Here is a 22,371-nt window from a genome sequence, read left to right as displayed (position 1 = left end):
ATTACAGTGCTCCTGTCCCACCTGTGCATCCTTATGGGATTTATTGTTACCAGCTAATTGCAGACATGCAAATACACTGGCACAAGTCATCATCAGATTAATACCAAAATACTGTAAACATTCATCAATGTGACGACCTACCTTAAAACCCCCAAATCACCATATAATGTCCACGCACGTTCTGCTATGTTTGCGCTCTCTTAAGTCAGTCTTTAGCCCCTTTAACAAAGTTTAGAGTGCCGGCGTTCGCCAAAGCATGCACCAAAACGAATATAGCCTAATGTACGCCGGATTTGAAAATACCATGTTTTCGGTGATTTAATCAGGACATCGCTACTAAATGTTACGTTAAAGTCATGTGTGTTTGGGTTGAGAGTCCAGTCAGTCTCTTTTCTCTATCTCTCCATCTCATGTGGAGTGTCACACATGCACACAGGTCTCATCAGGTCTCCTTCCAGAGAATATGCTGGCATGGTTTGCCACCTTACATGTAAAGCTGTGTATTATAATACAGCCTACATGCCATTACTCTTCAGTTTCATGTACAACTGACTGTCTAGCCATAGCGTCAATGACATCGCAGTGCTTACTTCCTCTTGCGAAGGACTCGCAAAGCTACTGTGATGCAGCGAAAACCTGACACTTACATTTCAAATTGGACTTGACTTTGATGCAAACACAATTGACCAAATTAATTAACAATCACACGTTGCAGATTACACAGAACATTGAGGAGATGGGAGCGTCCCGCACACATACTGTATTGCAAAGTATTAGGCTACAGCATTGTAATGTTTGTCTTAGTGATGACAATATGCCACACTACTTTTCGATGTGTTCACTGTCCAAATATCTTTCTCCATACAGCCTGTGTCACTCTGAATGCACCATAATGATGTAACAGTCCTTTGTTATATCCCTTCCCCCATTGTCTGTGCCTTTTCCTACACGCACAACCCCACAAAATTGTCATCACATTCCACGGACAGACAGAAAGATGGAGAAAGGTAGGGCATACGCTCTAATGTGCACCCCTTTCTAGTTGTGTATATGCATTTGCATGTAACTTGTATGTGCTTGTGTGTGTATATACCTATATGTAAATATATATGCCTACACATACACAACCCCCCCCACACACACACACACACACACACACACACAATAAACACCCCGTTGACACGCGCACATGCAAATGTGTGTGTGTGTGTGTGTGTGTGTGTGTGTGTGTGTTACGGTCTAAGTCCCGCTCAGACATAGCAGACATAAAGGTAAGTCTTTTCTATCCTCCAGTCTGGGGGCACATCCTCTGGTTTGTGGCTCTTTATGTGCTTTTGCATGGCAGCCAGGCTGGGGCAGAAGTCCTGGCATATGGTGCACTGGTACGGAGATGCTCCGTTGTGAGTGCGCAGGTGCTTAATCATAGCCGAGTAGTCTCGTGAACGCTGGTGACAAAGCTTGCACTCAAATGGCTTCTCACCTGAAACATTTACAAAGCAGGAAGGGAAGAGCCAATGAGACATAATAACATTAACTTGAACCAGCACAACAATACCATGGCATTAAATGCTAACCTAAATCCCTGTATTAGGTATCTGTGGGTAAGCACATTCACATAGCTGTACGGTATCCGTTCAAAGGGGTTATGAATATTGCTCTTTGAGTGAATAAGTCTTTGATTGATTTAGCAGATTAAATTTGATGTTCTCAAACTGTAATAACTTCTAATTCAGTGCACCTGCATATGTGTGTGTGTGTGTGTGTGTGTGTGTGTGTGTGTGTGTGTGTGTGTGTGCGTGCGTGCGTGCGTGCGTGTGTGCGTGCATGCGTGCGTGCGTGAGTGCGTGTCTGTGAGAGAGGGGTGTGTTTGTTTTAAGCCAAACGGGTGTGCCACTCGCCAAAAATATATTAGTTTTGGCGTGCATCGTGTCACATTTCAATTGAAAAAATATTTGCTATGTTTCGGCAAGCGTTACGTTTTGTTTCTATTGAAAATCGGTTCGTTTTGGCAAGCGACACAGTCGAACAACGAAATATAAAGGAGGCTTTTGGGGAGGTTTTTCCCTCTGACCTGTGTGTACACGGTAGTGTGTCTCCAGCTGGTGCTTGAGGCTGAACCTCTTGCCGCAGCCGTTACACTCGTAAGGCTTCTCTCCTGTGTGGATGCGCTTGTGTCCCCTCAACGTGCCGTCATCTCTGAAGCAGGTCCCGCAGAACTCGCACTCAAACGGGTGGTCGCCTGAAAAACACCAAAAGCCGAGACCGGCCCATTATAATGTCCAGTAATAAAACAGCAACGTTGTCATTAGAATGACGTGCATGCTACATAACCATCCGCGCTGGTCAAATGGTCGCAGGGGTGGGGTGGGGGACATTGTGCTTCCAGACGTCGCTAACATTACGATGCGAGGACACTCCTCCCAGCTGTCTGCTAATAGCTAATAAAAGTCCCCCAGACATGTGTGGCTGTGCTTTCCACACTGTAGTTAATCTATTTCTCTCCTAGGCTGAGGACCAATGACCTATGTGCCTCATTATCTCAGTGTCCACAGCAACAACCAAGTCAGAGGATACACCGCTCTGCTCATTACGGGCCGATTCTCCCCAATAGCCCACGCCACTGCGGAGCAGATGACATTTACAAAATGTTACTTCGAAGCAGACAAACAAGATATGCAGCCGTGGCCGAAACTCCCTTCACTTCTGTCTCTTCACATCAATTATGTATTTCTCCTGTCTAGACATCAAGCCGTCTTGACAGTCGAGAGAGTTATTTAAGGTAAAAGAAGAAAGGGGGACATCTTTTCAGTAAATATCTCCCCGTCTCCTGCGGCACTGAGACTCACCCTTGGTGGTACACGCAGACAAGTCATTTCCATTTGCTTTCCCTTCAATATTTATTTGGGTTTGCTCTATCATTTTGGGTGAACTGCACCAAAACTGACAGCCGTGAATTGCAGAAGCCCAAAGGCTGTCTAAGAACCCCAAATATAAACAGGATGAAATTGCCCAAAATACGCCCCGGCCATAGCAGTACAGCGCTGTCATCAGAGAGGTGAGTCATCTCACAGAGATGGCAAGGGAAACAGGAAAGTGGATGCAAATTGGCTAGAATCATTCAGACAGAGAAAGTAAAGAAAATTAACAAAATGATGCCCTATTCTGATGCTACTGATTCAGTGGTCACGTGTGACTATACTTGAGGATCCAGCAGGCATTAGCACCGATTATGACGGTGAATACAAAAGTAGGATCAGGCTTTTCGGCAGCAAGCTGCCTTCGTCAGGGTCAACAATCCATGTCTTACCTGTGTGAGAGCGTAAGTGTCTTTTGAGTGTTGTGTGGCTGGGGAAGGGCCGCTCGCAGTGGCTGCAGATGTAACTGTGCATGCCTGCATGGACCTCCATGTGCTGCTGCAGGGCCTTCTGGGTCTGGAAGCGCTTTGCACACAGCAGACAGAACACAGCCATGTCAGTCCCTGGAGAGTGCACAAGACAGAGACACACAGTTATTTCAGTACTGTGCGCAGACAGGGCCTTAAGTGGTGAAACTGGGTCACTTCAACTTTCTCTCTGAGTCTCTGAGGAAAAAAAAAAACAGGCTTCTTTCAAAGAGCAAGTGCTTTTACCTCAACTAACTCTCCTAAAAGTCCACGGGCATTCTTTATACGTGTACACTCTATTTTAAACCCGGAAAGTCATTGTTTTCTTTAGGAATTTCAAACACAATGTGGAGCGTGCCAATCAGACAATCAATGGCTTCTTCCTGGTGTGTTAGATGTGTAATTATTCTCCTCATTCCCCATCAGGAGTCAGCTCTCGCCTGTGAAGTCCTCTGTCTCTGTGCTCAGAGAGCGGCTGATAGCCGCTCCACCCTAAATGATGCCTACACTATGTGCTCTGTGCAGAATGTTAAGTAGTGATATCAAGCCATTAAAGGCAGGACTGCGGGAAAAAACACAATCCAGTTTAATCCTGTGTGTGACCTGGCATCACTTTGGGGCTGCTTTCCTGTTGCACAGAGTGTGGAGAGGAATACAGATGGGGAGACGCAGGCAGGGTAGTTTAACTGAGAACGTCAATATGAAGACCATCCATTGCCTGTCATACAGTCACCATTTGATCTACAGGGTGTGCATGGCGTCTCGTAACGCCATCCTAGCACCCCTCGGCCGCACCCTCGTGCAAATTCATACGAGATGTTTAGACTGAGAGATGGCTTAATCAATTGCGTTGCTAATATTGTGCATGTCCTGAAGAGTTAAGCTTTAATGTGAGATTATGAGGTCCTTATTTCTCTCTCTGCTCAGGTTGTGGATCATTTACAATGCTAGCAGGTCCCATTGCTCCTGACTCAGATTCAATCAGACATCTCCAGCGGAGGATCATTAGTAAACAGAGGGCTGTGCCAGCACTTCATTGGAATTCAAGTGGGGTTGCTGTGTCGCATTTAAAATGCAGTCTGATGAGGTCCACTAAATCAAATCATTTGTTACTGTTATTGAAGTGCCTTGAGGCAACTGGCAATTAAATTGGAATTAGTGCAGGGAAAGGGATACAGCACACTCATACTAAGAAGGAAGGGTGTCAGACACTTGCTTCAGGTTCAATCGAGTTAACAGGCGACATTGTTCAAAGTAAAATTAAATAATAATAATAATAATAATAATGATAATAATAATAATAATAATTAAATAATTTAATAATAAATAAAGAAATCAAATGTTCAAAGAAATGCATGCAATGTACAATTCCCTCAAACAAAACACAGTTTTTAGCGTTTACACATAATACACTAAACTATGTGCCTTTTGTTTGTGAGGCGGCATCTGAAATTATTTACTAAATGTTTCCAGTTTCATCATTTGCCTTCCTAGCCCACAAAAGGTTTCAAATTAAGTATATATCTTTTAAATAATGCTCACAGCACAGATCATTTTCAATCATTAACAGACAAGAAATGGGATGAAAGACATTCCTCATTCTTTACAACACTATAGTGCACAGTCTGATGGAATGAGTTGCACCTGTCAGAAGCGTTACCCTGTGGCCATTAACACAATAGATACACAATATGGTTCAAGGCATCATTGACCAAACCCATTAGTCATAGGCCCTTCATGCAACTCCTACACTCTCAGTCTTTATGCTGCTGCTGCCTAATGACCAGGGGCCTTTTCTCACCCACGGATCTCAATATTTTAGACCTTGACAAAAGACCCTTGCTCCCCAAGCCTCTATTCTTATGGATTGTCACACGACCTTTTCGCTTGACAAAAAATGTCAGCACCAAAAAAAGGTTTTAAAAAAATTCTCAGTTGAAAATGTGCCTTTGCCAGTCTCTGTATCACTGATTAGACAAGAAAACATTTCACTGTCTCATTAGACATGTTTTCTCTCCATATGTGAGTCATGCATTACTAAAGCCAATTCACTGTGCAGCAAGCATCAGTTAACATCAGTAAGTCGGAATGATGATCTATTCTAAAAATACCAAACATTTAAGGTTAACAAAATGCATTCTCCAGACGACCTGCATTGTAGAGCCATGATCTGTTTAATGTTATCTAAGTACATTGCAATATTTTATGCATCCAGCAGGGGGAGTGATTTCTATTTTAAAGTATCCAGACTGGCTGAGACTGAGCAGAGTCCACAGCTATCTAAATGGTATGCAGAAGAGTGGGCACTTATGAAGACTGGCCACTTTTTTCCCAGTCTGAGATAATTTGTTGTGGATTTTTCTTGGGAAGACTGGGCATTATTTTTGAAAAAGCCTGGGCACTATTTGCAGATATTTTGGGGGAATACTGGGCACTAGTGATGTTGTTAACTATGCGTCCCGTGTCTCTGACACATATTATTTCAAAAGGACTCAAAATTACACCAATCATAGCATTAGGCTCAATCCATTTCCCAGTTATTTTTTTTTAATTAGAACTCAGACTCTCTCTGTCACACGCATGCACGTACACATACATCTTTGCTCATTGTTTTATATCCCTATATCCTTTTTGTTGTCGTTGTTGTTCTGTGTGTGTGTTTGTGAGTGTGTGTGTGTGTGTGTGTGTGTGTGTGTGCATGCATGCATGCATGCTTGCGTGCGTGCGCGCGCGTGTAAGCTATGCGTCCTTCAGTTCCTTCAGAGCATAGAAAGTTCTCTCCCCTTAGAGATGAAAACATGTGTCAGATAGACAAAGCGCTTAATTTTTGGGCTTATCATCCAAATTCTTTATACACTGGGGTGTGATGAACACGGAATTATAACTATTCATATAGTTGACACCACACAATTGACCGCATAAAAATAGCATTGCTTTATCACCTTGTGACTGATTTGTTTTGTGTGGATGTTCTCATAAGAATATAGATAGATAATATAGATACATCGATACAATTATTATCTCCATTCTTTTTTTGTTTTTCTCTTATGCTTAATGTATACAGTGTGTGCATTAGATCTGTTTCTTCTTTTCTTTTTCTTTTGTTAATCTTAAGCTTAATGTATACTTTGTTGCAAGGCCACATTGCTTGCCGAAAATAAGCGGAAATTAGTGAGACAGTCGTACGATGAAGTATAAATGGTAAATAGCACTTATATAGCGCTTCACAATGTCTATTGTATTCACTGCGGAGGAAAGCATGCAAGGCACCAACCTGCTCGTACAACCTGCTCGTAGGGAGCAGTTCAGTGTCTTGCTCAACCACTATCTATCTATGGAAACTATAGATAGATAGAAATGTTGGTAAGGGAACATGACAAATGTTCCATCAAAAGACGGTGCCTGTTGATGTCAGGCTGACATCGAGTGACAACATCCCAGGAGTAGCTAAGGTTTACTATAAACTCAACTACACAAAATGCTAAAAATAAAAAGAAAGCAAACAAGATCCTAAAGCTTCTGAAATTAACCAGGCCGATTCTACAAATGTCTTCTAAATCCTAACAGTTTTCTGAAAAACTATTGTCGCTATATCAGTGGTGCTCAAACCTTTTCTTGTCAAGGACCCCCAACATTATGTTTTTGGCCTCCGATCCCCATCAAAATACTTTGTTCCAGGGACCCCCAGAAGCAAATATTTGAGTTAAAAATGTTGCGTAAAAAAAGATATGCATTCAAAGATTTGCACAAGATGTTCTAGATTCTTCATACATTTTTTTATTTCTTGATAGCCAAAGTATAAAATAATGGTCATGGCTCAAATCTAATGACACAGATGCGTTCCCGGATTGAATGGGTTAATAAAGCCTAACTTCTACTTCATTGAACAACAGTGTTGCTCACCAAAAAGAATAGATCTACACGTTTAACAGCGCATAACGTTACAACGTGTTGTTAGCTTGTAGATTTTGGGGTTTTTCGACAAGCGACAGCACCGTCCGATGGAGTAAAAATGAACCTAAAGTGTTTGTGTGCGTGATGGCATTTTATCTGATCACTACGTGCTTCAGTGCTCCCAGTTAACATTTCCAAACAAAAAGCATTGCCCGTAGTGTTTTCCAATAGGCTTTAGCTCTCAGTGCTGAGAAGCTTTTCTCTGTGACAAAGTAGGTCCTAAAGTTGGCTTGTCTTTGCCCCCTGCTTTCTCACCCTTAACTAGACAATGGGTGTGGGACTTGGTCTTAAGGCACAGGATGACCCTTGACCCTTGGTCCTCAATGGGGTAAATACCATGTAATCAATGGTGGCCCTCAAAGGACGGAGAGCGAACCGAGCATTGTCTCATCCTGTGAGAGTGAGCCTTTCACACTTTCCAGTGGGAAAAAAAGCAATTCAGCTTAAACTACTCCTCTCGATGCAAGAAAGATTATACTGTATACTGTTTCTTATTATATCGTTTTTGTGAGGTGATGCAAACCGTGATGCTATTAAATCAAGATTGGTTTCAGATATTTTCGCCATTTCAGCTTATTTACAAAATAGGATGTGAGAAGACTTTGCGTGGTCATGTGATTAAACACAGTTCGCCTTGGTACATCTGCCACTCATTCAGTCCAACTGAGGTGGGACCCGGCCAAGCTCTCACGCTGCCTCAGAGACAAAACCATGTGTCTAGGCAACCAGATAGGATCATGGTCCTCCTTGGGGTGAAGTGTTCGAGCTAATCCCTTCATTCACAAATAAGCGCAGCCTGTTTCTTTTCAAATGGCTGACAAAAGTTTTCCCACCCTGAGAATCTGGGAGTAAACCCACTGCAAATTGAACAAGAGATTGCATTCAATGATGAATGAAAATCTCCGGCAAGTTTTCTGCGTGTTGGCCTTATTTGGTAGATTTACTTTAGAATTAGTGTCCAGTAAGCACCTGCATGAATGACATTGATTTGTTCAACACTATGCTTCTTTACACCCGCTAAACAATTCAATTTATTTAATATAAATAAATAAATATCTGAAACAGCAATTGTTTCATTCATGTCTATTGTGTACTGTATGTTATCCTAATCAACTGAGCAGGTTTGCATGTAAATTGCAAGCCACATTTGCAACACAAAGCGTAACCACTTTCATCCTGGCTTCCCTATTTTGGGCATGTCATTCCAGTTGTTTTCAGAAATTCTCAAAAATTGCTAAAATAGCAGAGATTGTAGATCGGCTATTTTCCGTTACGCAACATCACAGTTTGATGAAGTAGAAATTATGTCAAATCGTGAAAGCATCTGTGTCATTTTAGATTTTTGTGTTGGATATTCAAAAATAGAAGATCTACAAGCTCACAGAGCGTCACTTTGTGCCACGCCGCGAGCTTGTACATCTGCAATCTTTTACCATTTTATGCTAAATCTTGAAAGGGCGAACCACTGATTTAGGCATTTGCAGAATCGAGCTCAGGTCTTCATGGGTTAAAAAAAAAAAACACTCTCACCACGACAATGCCCGAGGAATATAATGCATATTTCATAAATCCACACTTGCCCTCGCGGTTTAGGCCGTGCGCACTGAATTTACTATGACACCGATCACACAAGCTGCATTAAATAATGTTCCCGTTATGTCACAGCTCAGTGCATATACTGTTCTAACTGTCTCGGACGCTCATGACCCAGTTAACCATACACAGTCATGTAGGCTACATTGTGTGCTAGACCTCAAATGACCCGGTACATTCATGCTTGCGTGTTCACTCAGACAACTCCCCGCAGATGCATTGACTGTGGCTATGGGGATGCTGGAACCATACGCACACACGCACACGCGCGCACACACACACACACACACACACACACACACACACACACACACACACACACACACACACACACACACACACACACACACACACACACACACACACACACACACACACACACACACACACACACACAGAGAGACTACAGTACCTGATATGACCTCAGGCACACATCAGTAGACTGCTAATCTACCCGAGTAGAGGTACAACCAGCTCAATAATTAATGCAACAAGAGATACGTTGCTCGTGTTTAACCACCATTCCATGGACCAGTTCATTGAGGTCACACGCTGCTCCCCATATCCACTGCGCTGATTTCTTGCATTTTAAGCATACAGTACTTTCCCCATGTAGACTACAGTACAGGGGTCTTCAACAGGGGGTCCCAGGACCCCTAGGGGGGGGGGTCCTCAGACTTTACTACAGGAGGGCCCCCAAATCTTTGTGTCATATGATTATTTTTTTGGTACATTAACCACTTGAACCCTAGCATCGCTATAGTCTGAGGAGAACTTTGGCCAAAAATAACAGATCTACAAGCTCACAACACCTCGTGTTGTGAGCTTGTAGGTTAAATGAGCTTATAGGTTAAATGAGCTTATAGGTTAAATGAGCTTATAGGTTAAATGAAAATACACATGAATCCAACATGCACTGATGATAGTGCCGTCAAAAGGTCTATCTGAAAACTATGAAAAAGTTTAATCTGCAACACACTTTTACATAAAATGTAGTCGGGGGTCCCTGCTTCATCTCTCTCTCAGCTAAGGGGTCCTTGGCCTGAAAAAACATTGAAGAGCCCTGCTCTAGTACACTGTAATTACACAGTGTTCCTTTTATATGCTGAACAACAGGAAGCAGCAGACATGCCACTATGACCCGGTACAACAGATTCTAAAATGAGATCCATTCAGTTTAGAATCTGTGTGAATGTTAGTGTATTAACCGGTTAAGACCGGGAAAGCATCTGCGTCATTTTAGACTTCTTTGGCCGTTCAAAAATAGCAGATATACAAGCTCATAGCACGGCACAAAATCGTATTTTTTTTTTGCAAATCTTTTTAAACTCAAATCTTTGTTTCCGGGGGTCCAAAATATATTTTAGATGGGGGTTCATGGTCAAATGCATATAATCTTGGGGGTCCTGGATATGAAAAAGTTTGAGAACCACTGAGTTTATCAGAAAACTACTGATTTGTAGAATCGGCCTCAGGTCTTAATGGGTTAAAATCTGTGTGAATGTTAGCTGGGTATTAACAGTAGGGGCCAGTCTAATGACGGACATGCAATTAGGTGAGCTAAAGGGTTTATTTTAACAATGGCAACATGGCAAAGCCCATACCGTGGCCGAATGGGTTATAGAACTGCTTAATTAGAGCTGGCACAGACAGTCATCATATTCTATTGATGGACGGAGTTTAAAATGCATGGAGAAAAAAAGTGCAGCTGCTTTGAAACACACAGTGGCAGCACTCATCCGGCCTTTGCCCAGAAGGTAATGTGGCAGAATAGTTAGTGAGTATTATGCTCTGCAGCGTATCCAGTCACTTCCAACGTGTCGGATAGATTATCTACAGTCACTGGGTGTTACAAAACTCTTTAAATAAAATTATAGTCAAAAAAAGCTGAATACCCCAGAGGCATAGCTACAGTAGCTGTAATCAAACAAACCCCTTTGTTGTTCGCGCAGTTCAGAGACAGATCCATTCTTTTATTTTGGGCACTGACAAGTAGGTCAGAGGAGACTATGACAGTGCTGTAAGAGAGGAGTAAACAGCAGCACATGATGTTGTTTTTCCTCTGAGTCTTGGCATCCAGTGCCACCCGCCAGCCACATGCCCTTGGGAAGCCACCCCCTTTTTCCCTTCCCACGTTCCAGCCTGCCCGCGAACGCCCCCTCCTCACTTTGATCTCAAACTACAGCAACCCTTGGCCATTCACCTCTGACATATCAAAATAGCAAAAGAGACTTTAAACCGTAAACCATCGCCTCACACAGCCAACGCTGCCAAATTGCTTAAGAGAAGGTCTCCTGAAAGCAGTGGGGGGGGGTGGGCCTCAGTGTTGCAGCTGCCGAGGTCTGACAAGACAGTGTTAATCTGCCAAGAGGAAACTCATTTGGCTCACTGGTTATACCTAATGGCAATACAAAGCCATGGTATCACTGTCACAACACTCAGATCTGAATCTCATGGCTATGTGATCTGGTGAAAGTAAAGTACAGTTGAGGTTTGCGAAATATAAATGTACCCAGGGAGGGAGGCGTGAACAGGCTAACCCTCAGCTCACACAACTAAAAACGTAACCTATGCTTCATTTCAGTGCAGGGTGTGAGGCACAGTAAAGAGGCAGTAAAACGGGGTCATGGGTCACACTAGACCAAACTGAGATCATGACAAAATGAGAGAGTAATGCCCTTCTGTACCCTGCACTGGATACGCTGCCAAGGTGAAAACTGAGCTCTGGATGTTTACAACCTGAAGAGATGAGGGTAGAGACTTCTGGGCATCGTTAACACCCCTCCATGTCCACAAGCATTAACTATTCATACTGTGTGTGCCACCTGGAGTTACAGTTACATGCCAATGCTCCGGAGAGGGGTTATCACCTTTCTCTGACAGTAGCAGAAAAGGTGTGGATTCAGACACTGCGAGGCATACATGCTGTTGACCATCAGTACAAAGATACCAAACCACCAAACCACTCTAACTGGGTTAGAGTGGTTTGGTCAAATTGATCATAATTAAATAGCCATTAATTAAGTCATTGGTTGTAAGACTCAATAGTAATAGTTTCAGACATTTCTGACTTTTACTTCCTATTGTGTATCGTATTGTATTGTGGCAAGGCATTCCTAAACAAAACATGCATGCCTGTGTAGTCACAGAAGGTAATGTGTGGGTGTATGTGCAGTATGGTATGGCAGTGTTTATCAACCTTTTTTGTGCCAAGGCACACCTGGCATAGCCAAAAGATCCCAGGGCACACCTAGATATACGGTATATATATATATATATAATTATACACACACACACACACACACACACACACACACACACACACACACACACACACACACACACACAGATTATTGGGCAGGTATAAAGAAACCTTGGCCATTACAAATATATAAATCTTTGGCCTACAAATATATAAACTTGGGTCAGTGCAATGAATGGAGGAGTCTGAAAACCTTCCCTTCTAACCTACCTTCTTTGGTAAGTATATTTGGTACCCAATATACTTATGATATCTGATAATAATATCTAATAATCTGATCCTGATCCTGAATCTGACCGTAATAATCCTAAAACGGGAGCGAAAATATATTCTTTTTTTTCCCCACACCTTCTTCAAACGGCGCGGAACACCGTAGCAGTACTCCCGGCACAAAAATGGGCCGTTTGCCAGGGTTGATAAACACTGTGGTATGGTAAATCATTCTTTAGGAATTCTTTAGGAAGAGACCATGGTATATCAATCACATAATAATGTGATTATAACTAACAGTAAACAAAAAAAAAAAACTGTGGCTGTTGTGAAGTAGTACACACTCTATGGATGCCAAAAGATATTAGTAGGTGATATGTGAGAGGTCACCCCCCCCCTTCCCCCCCACCCCAGAGTGGATACATCATAGAGCATAATGACAGGAACAGTTTAACCCAGCCAGCATGACAAGCAAGTTTGGACCCATGAGCAAAAGTTTCAAAGTCACAATTTAATCAATAGTTCAAACTTGATGCTGTCCAAGACACACATTAACGTAGCGTGTGTGTGTGTGTGTGTGTGTGTGTGTGTGTGTGTGTGTGTGTGTGTGTGTGTGTGTGTGTGTGTGTGTGTGTGTGTGTGTGTGTGTGTGTGTGTGTGTGTGTGTTTGTACTGTACCTGTGTGTGTTCGCCTGTGGGCTTCCAGAGCATCCTCTGATGAGAACGTGGCTCCACATTGATCACAGACCAGTGCTTCTGCAGGAGCTGTAGGAAATCACAACAATGAACAATTATCCTAATCAACAACCACCAGTATTTGCAACTCCAGAATAAGCAACGAGTTTCGCTGGGTACTTGTGAACGTGAACTTTTGCCAGTTATATGGCTGTTCTTATTGCAGTCGATGCGAATCATAGAAATGACAACCTCAATTTAGTAAAAACAAAAAGGAACAGTAGGACAGGAGAGCAGAGGCACTCCTGTTTTTCATGTTTTCCTTTTGAAATTCCCTGGGGCTTCTCAGTAGTCTGTAAACACTAGTGCAGTAAATAAGGAAGCACATACTACGCTGACTATACCTGGCAGCACAATGGAATGGGGAAGAATCCACGTTAAAAATGCAACTCAGGACAATGGCACCAGACAGTGTGCCATGGCCTCTCTCTTCACAGAGCGCTGAAGAGTTTTATTTACCATGCCCTGTTATCAGTCTCTGAACACTGAGCACACTGTCTGCATGAGAGGCCACAGAAGGACTGGGTGTTCTCTCAACAGCAGACGCTTTCCGCCTGCAGCACATCCCTCTATCAAACAAACAAAAAACACACTTCAGAGTCAACACTCCAAATCCCCTCACATACTACAGTGGAACTACAGTATTCAGCCCACCTTTGGAATGCCCATGGCTGTTCTCATGAAGACAAGAGTGTACAGCACTTGCACAAATGTTGAATTCTGATGCACTCACACCTGCACAGAGAGACATTAACAGATTCACCCATCCACACACACACACACACGCACACACACACGCGCACGTGCACGCACACACGCACACGCACGCGCACACGCTCGCACACACACACACACACACACACACACACACACACACACACACACACACACACACACACACACACAACAAACATGCACGTGCAAACAAACCTGCACGTGCACACGTACAGTACATACACAGTCATGCACGCGCACACAGCTGTTTGGATGTGGGTTGGCTCTCACAGAGATGTAAATCGGTTGCAGATCCATACTGGCCCAGGGCTCATTCACTGATCTATTTTCTGCTCAGCTGGCTTTAAATGAAGTTAAAATGACTCATTAAAACACCCACAAGCTCTGGGAACTCTGAACGCTGCAGACTAAACGTGGTCCTCTTTCAACTCGCACTATAACCTTACCTCTATTACACAAATGCAGCACAACTGCTCCCAATGTTTCATTCTACAAACACCACCCCCCACCCCTAAATAAAACTGTTATTGTTTTGGAACACCCCTTTCTTTCACGGGGCAAATAAATAAATAAATAAAAACGTGCCTGACAGAAGTTTCAAAGCATAAAAAATGCTATGGCGGTGTTGTCGTGGATCCTAATGTTGTGTGACGCTGGCCATGCAGCGTGGTGTGTTGTGTGTTGTGTTGTGTTGTGCGAGATTGTGTGATTAGGGAGAGGAAGAGAACATAGTGCATTGTCTTGTGCAGTCAAAGGCACGGAGTGTGCTCTCATCCATAAACCATCAAACTGTCTCCAGACACGGCTGCAATCGTCCTCCATCAAAACACTTTGTCTGGCATACCAAAATAAGAGCCAGCATCGGGCTGAATACTAAATCAGCCCATTAGAACGGTGGAGCACTCGCTCCTTAGCAACCAGCGGGATCTAAAGGCTGCTATACTGAAAATACACGGTGACAATAAGATCGACATCTCTTTTTCCCCCATGGCATTATGGGTTTGCACATTGGGGAGGGGATACGGAGGACATCATTTTGTGAGAATTCAAATTCGAATGTCGTCGTGAATTGGAAATTAGGAGGAGCACCCTGCCAGGGTCCTACTCCTAACAGCAATACCAGCCAGTGCACGTGTATGTATGTATGTATGTATGCCAGTCTGGTTCCACAGCAGCACAGTGGCACAGCACAGCATCAAGGCATGGCATGGCCCAGGTAAAGTCCTTTCTAAACACTATTTGTTTAACCACTTGTAACCACAGCATCCGTATTGTGGGGAGAGCTTTCGCTGAAAATGGCAGATCGACAACACGTTGTGAGCTTGTCGATCGGCTATTTTCAGCGAACGCTTTCCCCACAATAACAGATAACAGAAAATACACTATAAAGCCCTGAGGGACTCCGGTTACCCATATGGGGTTTAGGTGGTTAAGAAGAGAATGGTTTTCTCTCATGTGTCAGCAGGGTGTCACCCTGCCCTAAAACAACTGTCAATGTAAAGGAGGGACAGCGAGCTTATAGCCTTGTCTATTCTCATATTCAGACCGGGGTCTCTGCTTTTATTTTAGTTTCATTTTTACCCCCTCTCTCCCTCCCTCCCTCCCTCCCGCCTCTCCCCCTCTCTCTCTATTTTGGATAAAGTAGCTGGGAGAGCAGTCAGGTCTGATTAAGTCTGCATTTGGGTACAGTGTGTTCCTGGACACACATCTGCGAGCGAGCCATCACACACGCTTCGGAACACTGGCAGAACACCCAGGCCTGCCGGCAGCTGATGATGTCATCACTCAGAAGGGGCAGAGCTGGCGAACTGCCAAAATCTCCCCAAAAAAAAAAAACACACAAAGATTCAACTGAGAGACTTTGGTGTTTGGGGGGGGGGGGTTAGACAGAGAGAGACAGAGTCAGAAAGAGAGACAGAGAGACAGTTTGTGTGTGTGTGTGTGTGTGTGTGTGTGTGTGTGTGTGTGTGTGTGTGTGTGTGTGTGTGTGTGTGAGAGAGAGAGAGAGAGAGAGAGAGAGAGAGAGAGAGAGAGAGAGAGAGAGAGAGAGAGAGAGAGAGAGAGAGAGAGAGAGAGAGAGAGAGAGGTCTACAGTAAGTAGGCACAGACATGATCTTAATATGGGGAGCAGTATTTACAGTGCCATGGGAAGAGAATTTCCAAACAAAGTAGCCTAGAATAAACAGAGAAACTTTACTGTGTGCCTTCTGTAGAATGGACAGGTGCGTAAAATATAAGGCCACAGTATCAACAGCCATGTTAACCTTTAATTCACAGTCTGCACTGTCAATTGTAGTGGACTGTTGTTTTTTATTATTATTGCCTGTATATATTACTTTATTTACTTAGTATCGTTGCTGCGTGTATACATGTCAACAGTGCCAACACATTTGATTGTTATTTTCATTCATTTTGCTTGTATTTTACTCATTCTATTTGACTTAGCATTGATGTACCTATTCAGCTTTCTAGTAACCTTTCAAGTTAGGAAATTCCCTCAGGGTCAATAATGTATCTGTCTGTCTGTCTGTCTGTCTGTCTGTCTGTCTGTCTGTCTGTCTGTCTGTCTGTCTGTCTGTCTGTCTGTCTGTCTGTCTGTCTGTCTGTCTGTCTGTCTGTCTGTCTGTCGATTGGTCAGTCTTTCGGTCTGTCAGTCAGTCAGTCAGTCAGTCAGTCAGTCAGTCGCTCGGTCCCGTCCGTCCGTCCGTCTGTCCGTCTTTCCGTCGACTGGGTTATACTCAGATAAATGTGTGATGGTTATAATCACCTGCATGAGACAGCATGTGCATCCTTAGCCGTACGTTGTCCTGGAAGAGCTTGCCACAGTATTCACAGCCATGGCCCCTTTCCCTGTTATGCAGCTTCCTATTGAAAAGACAACTGTAATCAGTCAAAACAATACATGAAAGAAAGACTAGAGAGAGAGAGAGAGAGAGAGAGAGAGAGAGAGAGAGAGAGAGAGAGAGAGAGAGAGAGAGAGAGAGAGAGAGAAAGAAAACATCACTAGTACTATGTTTCTGTTCCTTTTCTGTAAGGTCCTCCAAAGCAAGTAGCATTGTTGTCCCCATAAAGAACAGCACGTTTGCATTCTGACACGAAACAATCACTGAATGCAACATCGTTAGTGAGAGAAGTCTTTGCAGTTGTGAATCACACAGTGTGAATGCTAAGAGAACACAGACAATAGGATATCTGGCTAATTTCAGAGTGCAGACGTATACGTGCCTCCAACCGCAAGTGCACCGCAATACACACTCACACACACATACACACACACACACACACACACACACACACACACACACACACACATGCAAAGACAGATAAAGAGACATGCACGCACACACAAACACGTGCGCGTGCACACACGCGCGCAGCAGCGCGCACACACACACACACACACACACACACAAATGCATGCATGCACGCGCACACACGCACTTGTCGTGTAACTGCTATAAAAAGGAGGGGAAAAGGATGATTCGCTGAAGCTCTGCCTGCAGCAAAAGCCATCATATCATATCAAACACATCCAACCACGCAAGTTATCCTTATATCCCCTCTGACCAACAAATGGCCTCACAGCAGTCCATGGCTGGAATACAATCTGTGGTCAAAAGAAATTATTCTGAAAATGTAAACACCGAAAATGTGTAGCACGTTATTGACTTGATGTGTAGGTCTTCGCTTATGGAACTAATGTTGAATTAAAACGTGTGGAATAATATATTGAACAGTACTTATCCTGCTTATGATTAGATATCTTACATAACTGTTGCGTGCCATCTTGTGCGTACATTGTAACCCCTTCTAACCATGTTGAGCCCAATTTATACTTCATCATACAATGGAGCATAAAATAAGCTTTTTTCCCCCCAAATTATGGTGAGCTCTAACTCCCGTTATGCTTGTGTGGGGGTAAATCTAACACGGTTGGTTGCTAGTTGGACAAACATGTTTGCTGATCTTAAGGTATCTCTTCTTGGGAGCATCTTGATTAACCATAATAATAAGGGCCTGTGCTCTTTGAGTTAGTCAGGGAACTGCTTGACCACTAACTTGTAATAAACTTCTAAATTAAAAGTACTCGTGTCTCCAAATCTGCCTCAGCATCCTCACTTATCCTAAATTCCTTGCCACTTCATAGAACCAAAAAGGCACTAATCTATCTAAGAAAGTAAAACGATAAATTAGTGCTACACACTGTCAGCGTCCAAGACATCCTGGACATCCATCAACATTTCTTTCTTTTCTTTCTCTTGGACCTGTAATTTTATATAATTGCAGTTCCTTAAATTCCCAGCATCAGTGCTGGAATTCACCAGTTTAACATAAATTCCTACGAAGTGTTCTTTGCAAAATGTCATTTTTTTGTATAACTCAGAGAAGACATGTAACATAATTCAGAGACAAACTCAGTAGGCTGCAAGCACTTCATGACTAACTGCATTTACGCCTATTGAACTGATACCGTACAGTCTGCACAGAAACATGCCGTGGAATTATATTTCTAATTTTCTACAGAAACGTGTCAGGGTGAAATTCTTTTTAACACATTTAGACCTGAGGCCGATTAAAAAAACGCCTTCTAAATTTAAGTTCACAAAAAGCCTCTGTAGCAGATGGAAACATAAAATAGAGCATTTTAGAGCTTAGACCTTTGGCTTTTAATGAAAATCACTTTCATTTGCCCTAATGTTCATAAAATAAAAAACAATAAAAAGAAAAGAAAAGATAAACATACCGAATTTTGTTTTATATTGAGTTTGTATTTATATTGAGTTTTTATTTCCTTTGGTTATGGATTTTTTATGTTTTTAATTACATTAGGGGAAATGCAAGTAATTGTCAGTAATAGCCAAATGTGTAAGCTCTCAAATGCTTTTTATTTCATTTGTCTATCTGCTACAGAGGCTGATAAATAGATACAAACACACACACACACACACACACACACACACACACACACACACACACACACACACACACACACACACACACACACACACACACACACACACACACACACACAATACAGAATGTCAAAGTACAACTGAGGTGTACTGTATGCTCATTTTCCCGTCCTCAGAGGGCCACAGCATGACCCAAACCAATGGACATCTGTCTATCTGCATGAGTTGCCTACACAGCAAAATCCTGTGAGTATGACTTACGTTTAAGTGTGCAAATGGAATCAAACAGAGCGGTAAGGCTCACAGGATGCTCCATTTTATTGGAGAGCCATCCCTTCAACTCTGGAGTGGCGCAAGCCTGAAATGTCAATCACCTGCATTTGCGAGTCAAGGGATGAGGTTGTGGTTTCATGAGGTTTCGTGACATAAGAGCAAAATTGTCATCGTGTGAATATGGTCAATGGGACTTGTAGTTTATTTACTGTTCAAAATGACAGACGGGGTAATATAGACAATCTTTCATGGGCGTTCATTTGAGAAACAAAAACAGTTAGTAGGTGTTGGCGATGCTTTTATATGAGATGGTTGAACAAACTGAGAAATCCCAGATTTTGAGTAATCAACAGCAGAAGTTATCCATCAACAAGCTGAAAGGTTCAGCCTGATTCCTATTGAGAAGTTCTCCTCCAACGATGCTGAGGAATGCATATCAAATAGTTTAGAAGACAGCCTGTGTGAAGCACACGAACTGTAGAAGTAATCAAAAAGAAAAGAAGAAGGGGAAAAAAGGGAAAAAAAAAAAAAGAAAAGCAGTAGCTTTGTAAATAGCAGCATTATGCGACACGGAGGCTGCTCTATATTAAGTGCCTAACAAAGATCTAATTCATGACTTTCCAAAAAGTCTCACTCTGCAGGCATGAGTGCAGGTGTCTCTGAGTACAAATTAACATGAGTCTCTTCCCCAATTTTACATTTGACAGTGACTTAATGCTGTATGTTGAAAGACATCCAGAGGAATCCAAAAGATCACAAAACAAACCATCATCATTCATAACGGAAAAATTAACTGCTTAGTATAAACACATTTACCACATACAGTATCCACACATGCAGGCACAAGGAAATTATCCACATGGCACATGCACGCATAGTCATATACAGGGTAAGGTCACTGAGTCCTTCTAGCTATAATTCTGATCACTATATATATATATATATATATATAATTTTGTAAATCATTTGTAATATATATATATATATATATATATATATATATATATATATATATATATATATATATATATATATTATAAATAATATTAAATAATAATAATAATAATAATAATAATAATAATAATGAACAGACTGATGTTGGGAGTGGTGACGGAGGTCTACTCTACCTGTGCTGCTCCATAGCCTGTCTGTTGTGCAGCTGAAGCCCACATTCACCACAGCATAGCTGGCCTTGAGCCTGGCCCTCACGCCTCATCCCTGCTGCAAACTGGCCCAGTCTGCTGAGGAGCTCCCTGTGGAGCAAGCCCTGGTGCAGGAGGCCGCCATAGGCCCTTGGATCAAGCGGCATCGCCAGGGACGGGGCCAGGGATGAGACAGACACTGGTATCATCCCCTCCGGGTGGTTGGAAGGCATAGAGTACAGGGAGGCCAGATGTGTCTCAGCTGCTGTCCCAGGGAAGCTGTCAAGAGAGCTCCCCTTTTGGCCTCCGTCGTCCTGGCCCGAGTGTAACTCTCGAGCGCTGGTGATCACACTGCCTCGGAGTGGCGTTCCTGGGCCCTCGTCTCGCGGTTGCTCAGACATGCAGCTCACTTCTCCTCCACTGGAGGACCTGCCCTCAAAGCCGTTGGCCTCATCCACCTGCATGCTCTCTGTCTTTATGCTACTTGCCGGTGCCAGGGATGAGGCCATGGATAGGCTAAAATGCTGGCGTTGTTGGAGAGCCATGCTCTCCATATCGATGTCTTTGTCCAGCCTGGGGCTCGATAAGGGAGCCCCGTCAGTCTGTGGGCCGGGGGAAGTGCTCTCTGTCATCTGACACAGTGCGAGGTGATGGAGGGCAGTGGGAGTGGTGCAGTTTGTGCCATCCTGTACGGAATGCTTGTTCTTGGACATCAACATTTGCCTCCAGTGCCTGGCGCGGCTGTGGTCGTTAGGGTCTCTTACGGCCACCTCCTCGCTTTCCTGGATGGTTTCCAGGACCTTCAGGCACTGTTCCTCCAGGTACTCGATCTCCAGGATCTCGGCAGCGTACAGGAGGTCGTCCAGGTCCTCGGCGGTGGCCTGCAGAGAGGCCGTGTAGGCATACTCCAGGATCTGCTGGAAGGTCTTGGGGGACAGGAAGTCCAGGGCGTAGCGTCGGCTGTTGCGATGGAACAGGATCTCAAACATTTTGCTGGTGCAGGCCAACACGGTGCGGTGGGCCGGAAACTCTTGGCCATCCACGGTAATTATGACATCACACAGCGTCCCTGCCAGGCGCATCTGATTGGCCCGCTGGAGGAGCGTGCTAGGATGCGTGGGGTTGTGGAGCTGAAGGACACCCATGTTTGTTAGACCCGTATCCACTCGGACCCTCGCTGAGCCCACGCATGAGGTGTGGCTCTCCAACTGCCTTTAGTTTGTTGTACACTGTAGGTCTGGGAGGAAGTCAGGTGGAAGGAGAGTAAAACATATAGTTTTACTCACAGTGCAGAATAACTCAGTTAGTATTTAATTGAGAGGGAATTAATGCATTGGGCTATTATTTTATTAATAAATAAATAAATAAGTTGGACTGCTTAAAAGTTAAATAAAATTAAATAAAAAAAATATTTGCCTGATTTTAAGATCTGACTTGATAGGCCTATGGTTTATATGCCAGGTACCCAATTCAATATAATTAATAATAATGAAATAATAAGTAATAATGACAACAGAATGCAGAAACAATCAGACTGATGTACACTGAAGTCCATTTGAAAGCGGCAGTGCTGCTTTAATAATGTCTGCAATGTTTGTAAGTGAACTGATTCCATCATTCCTTTTTATCAGCCGACACCTTCAACAGGTAGCGCACAACAATACGTCTATTATTTATTAGTGTCATTATTATTTACAAATGTAAACAGCTACCACAAAGGAGTATAGCTACCACGTCTATACGACCAACGTAAAACAAGTTATCAAACTATCCAAATATCTTAGCTATATGCCGACCATCAACACAATTATGACATGTGACATGGTTATTAGTTCAGTTCAACAATATAAGCGACTGTCAAAGTAGCCTAATGCAGGGGTCTTCAACAGGGGGTCCAGGACCCCTAGGGGGTCCTCGGATTTACTACAGGGGGTCCGACAAATCTTTGTGTGACGGGGAACATTAGCCAAAAATAGCAGATCTACAAGTTCGCAACGCCTCGTGCTGTGAGGCGTTGTGAGCTTGTAGATCGGCTATTTTCTGAGAGTTGGTGTAGAGGGGGAAAAGAGCAGACCAAGCACAGAGCCATCTGAGGGTTTAAAAGGTCTGAAAATACACATTACACAAGAATCCAACATAGAAAGATAATGTGTCAAACAAGTCTATGAAGCT

At 43.2% G+C, this 22,371-nt stretch overlaps 1 protein-coding gene across 1 annotated transcript; it reads right to left on the bottom strand.

Moving 5' to 3' along the window:
* Window positions 1–1,250: 1,250 nt before the first annotated feature.
* On the bottom strand, window positions 1,251–21,347 carry LOC308085111 (zinc finger and BTB domain-containing protein 16-A-like; the record flags this gene model as incomplete). Its single annotated transcript, XM_080428188.1, has 6 exons — window positions 20,185–21,347; window positions 16,639–16,736; window positions 13,080–13,166; window positions 3,308–3,478; window positions 2,072–2,239; window positions 1,251–1,480 (listed from the first exon to the last, which is right to left on the bottom strand). Exons 1-6 carry the CDS (start codon window positions 21,342–21,344, stop codon window positions 1,251–1,253), a joined length of 1,914 nt encoding a protein of 637 aa, XP_080284314.1. The 5' UTR covers window positions 21,345–21,347.
* Window positions 21,348–22,371: the final 1,024 nt, after the last annotated feature.

The sequence above is a fragment of the Gymnoscopelus braueri genome (assembly GCF_963280865.1).
Source record: "Gymnoscopelus braueri genome assembly, chromosome: 5".
NCBI classification, from domain to species: domain Eukaryota; kingdom Metazoa; phylum Chordata; class Actinopteri; order Myctophiformes; family Myctophidae; genus Gymnoscopelus; species Gymnoscopelus braueri.
Note: the sequence above shows the minus strand (reverse complement) of the source record. Positions and strands in the feature narration are given on the sequence as shown.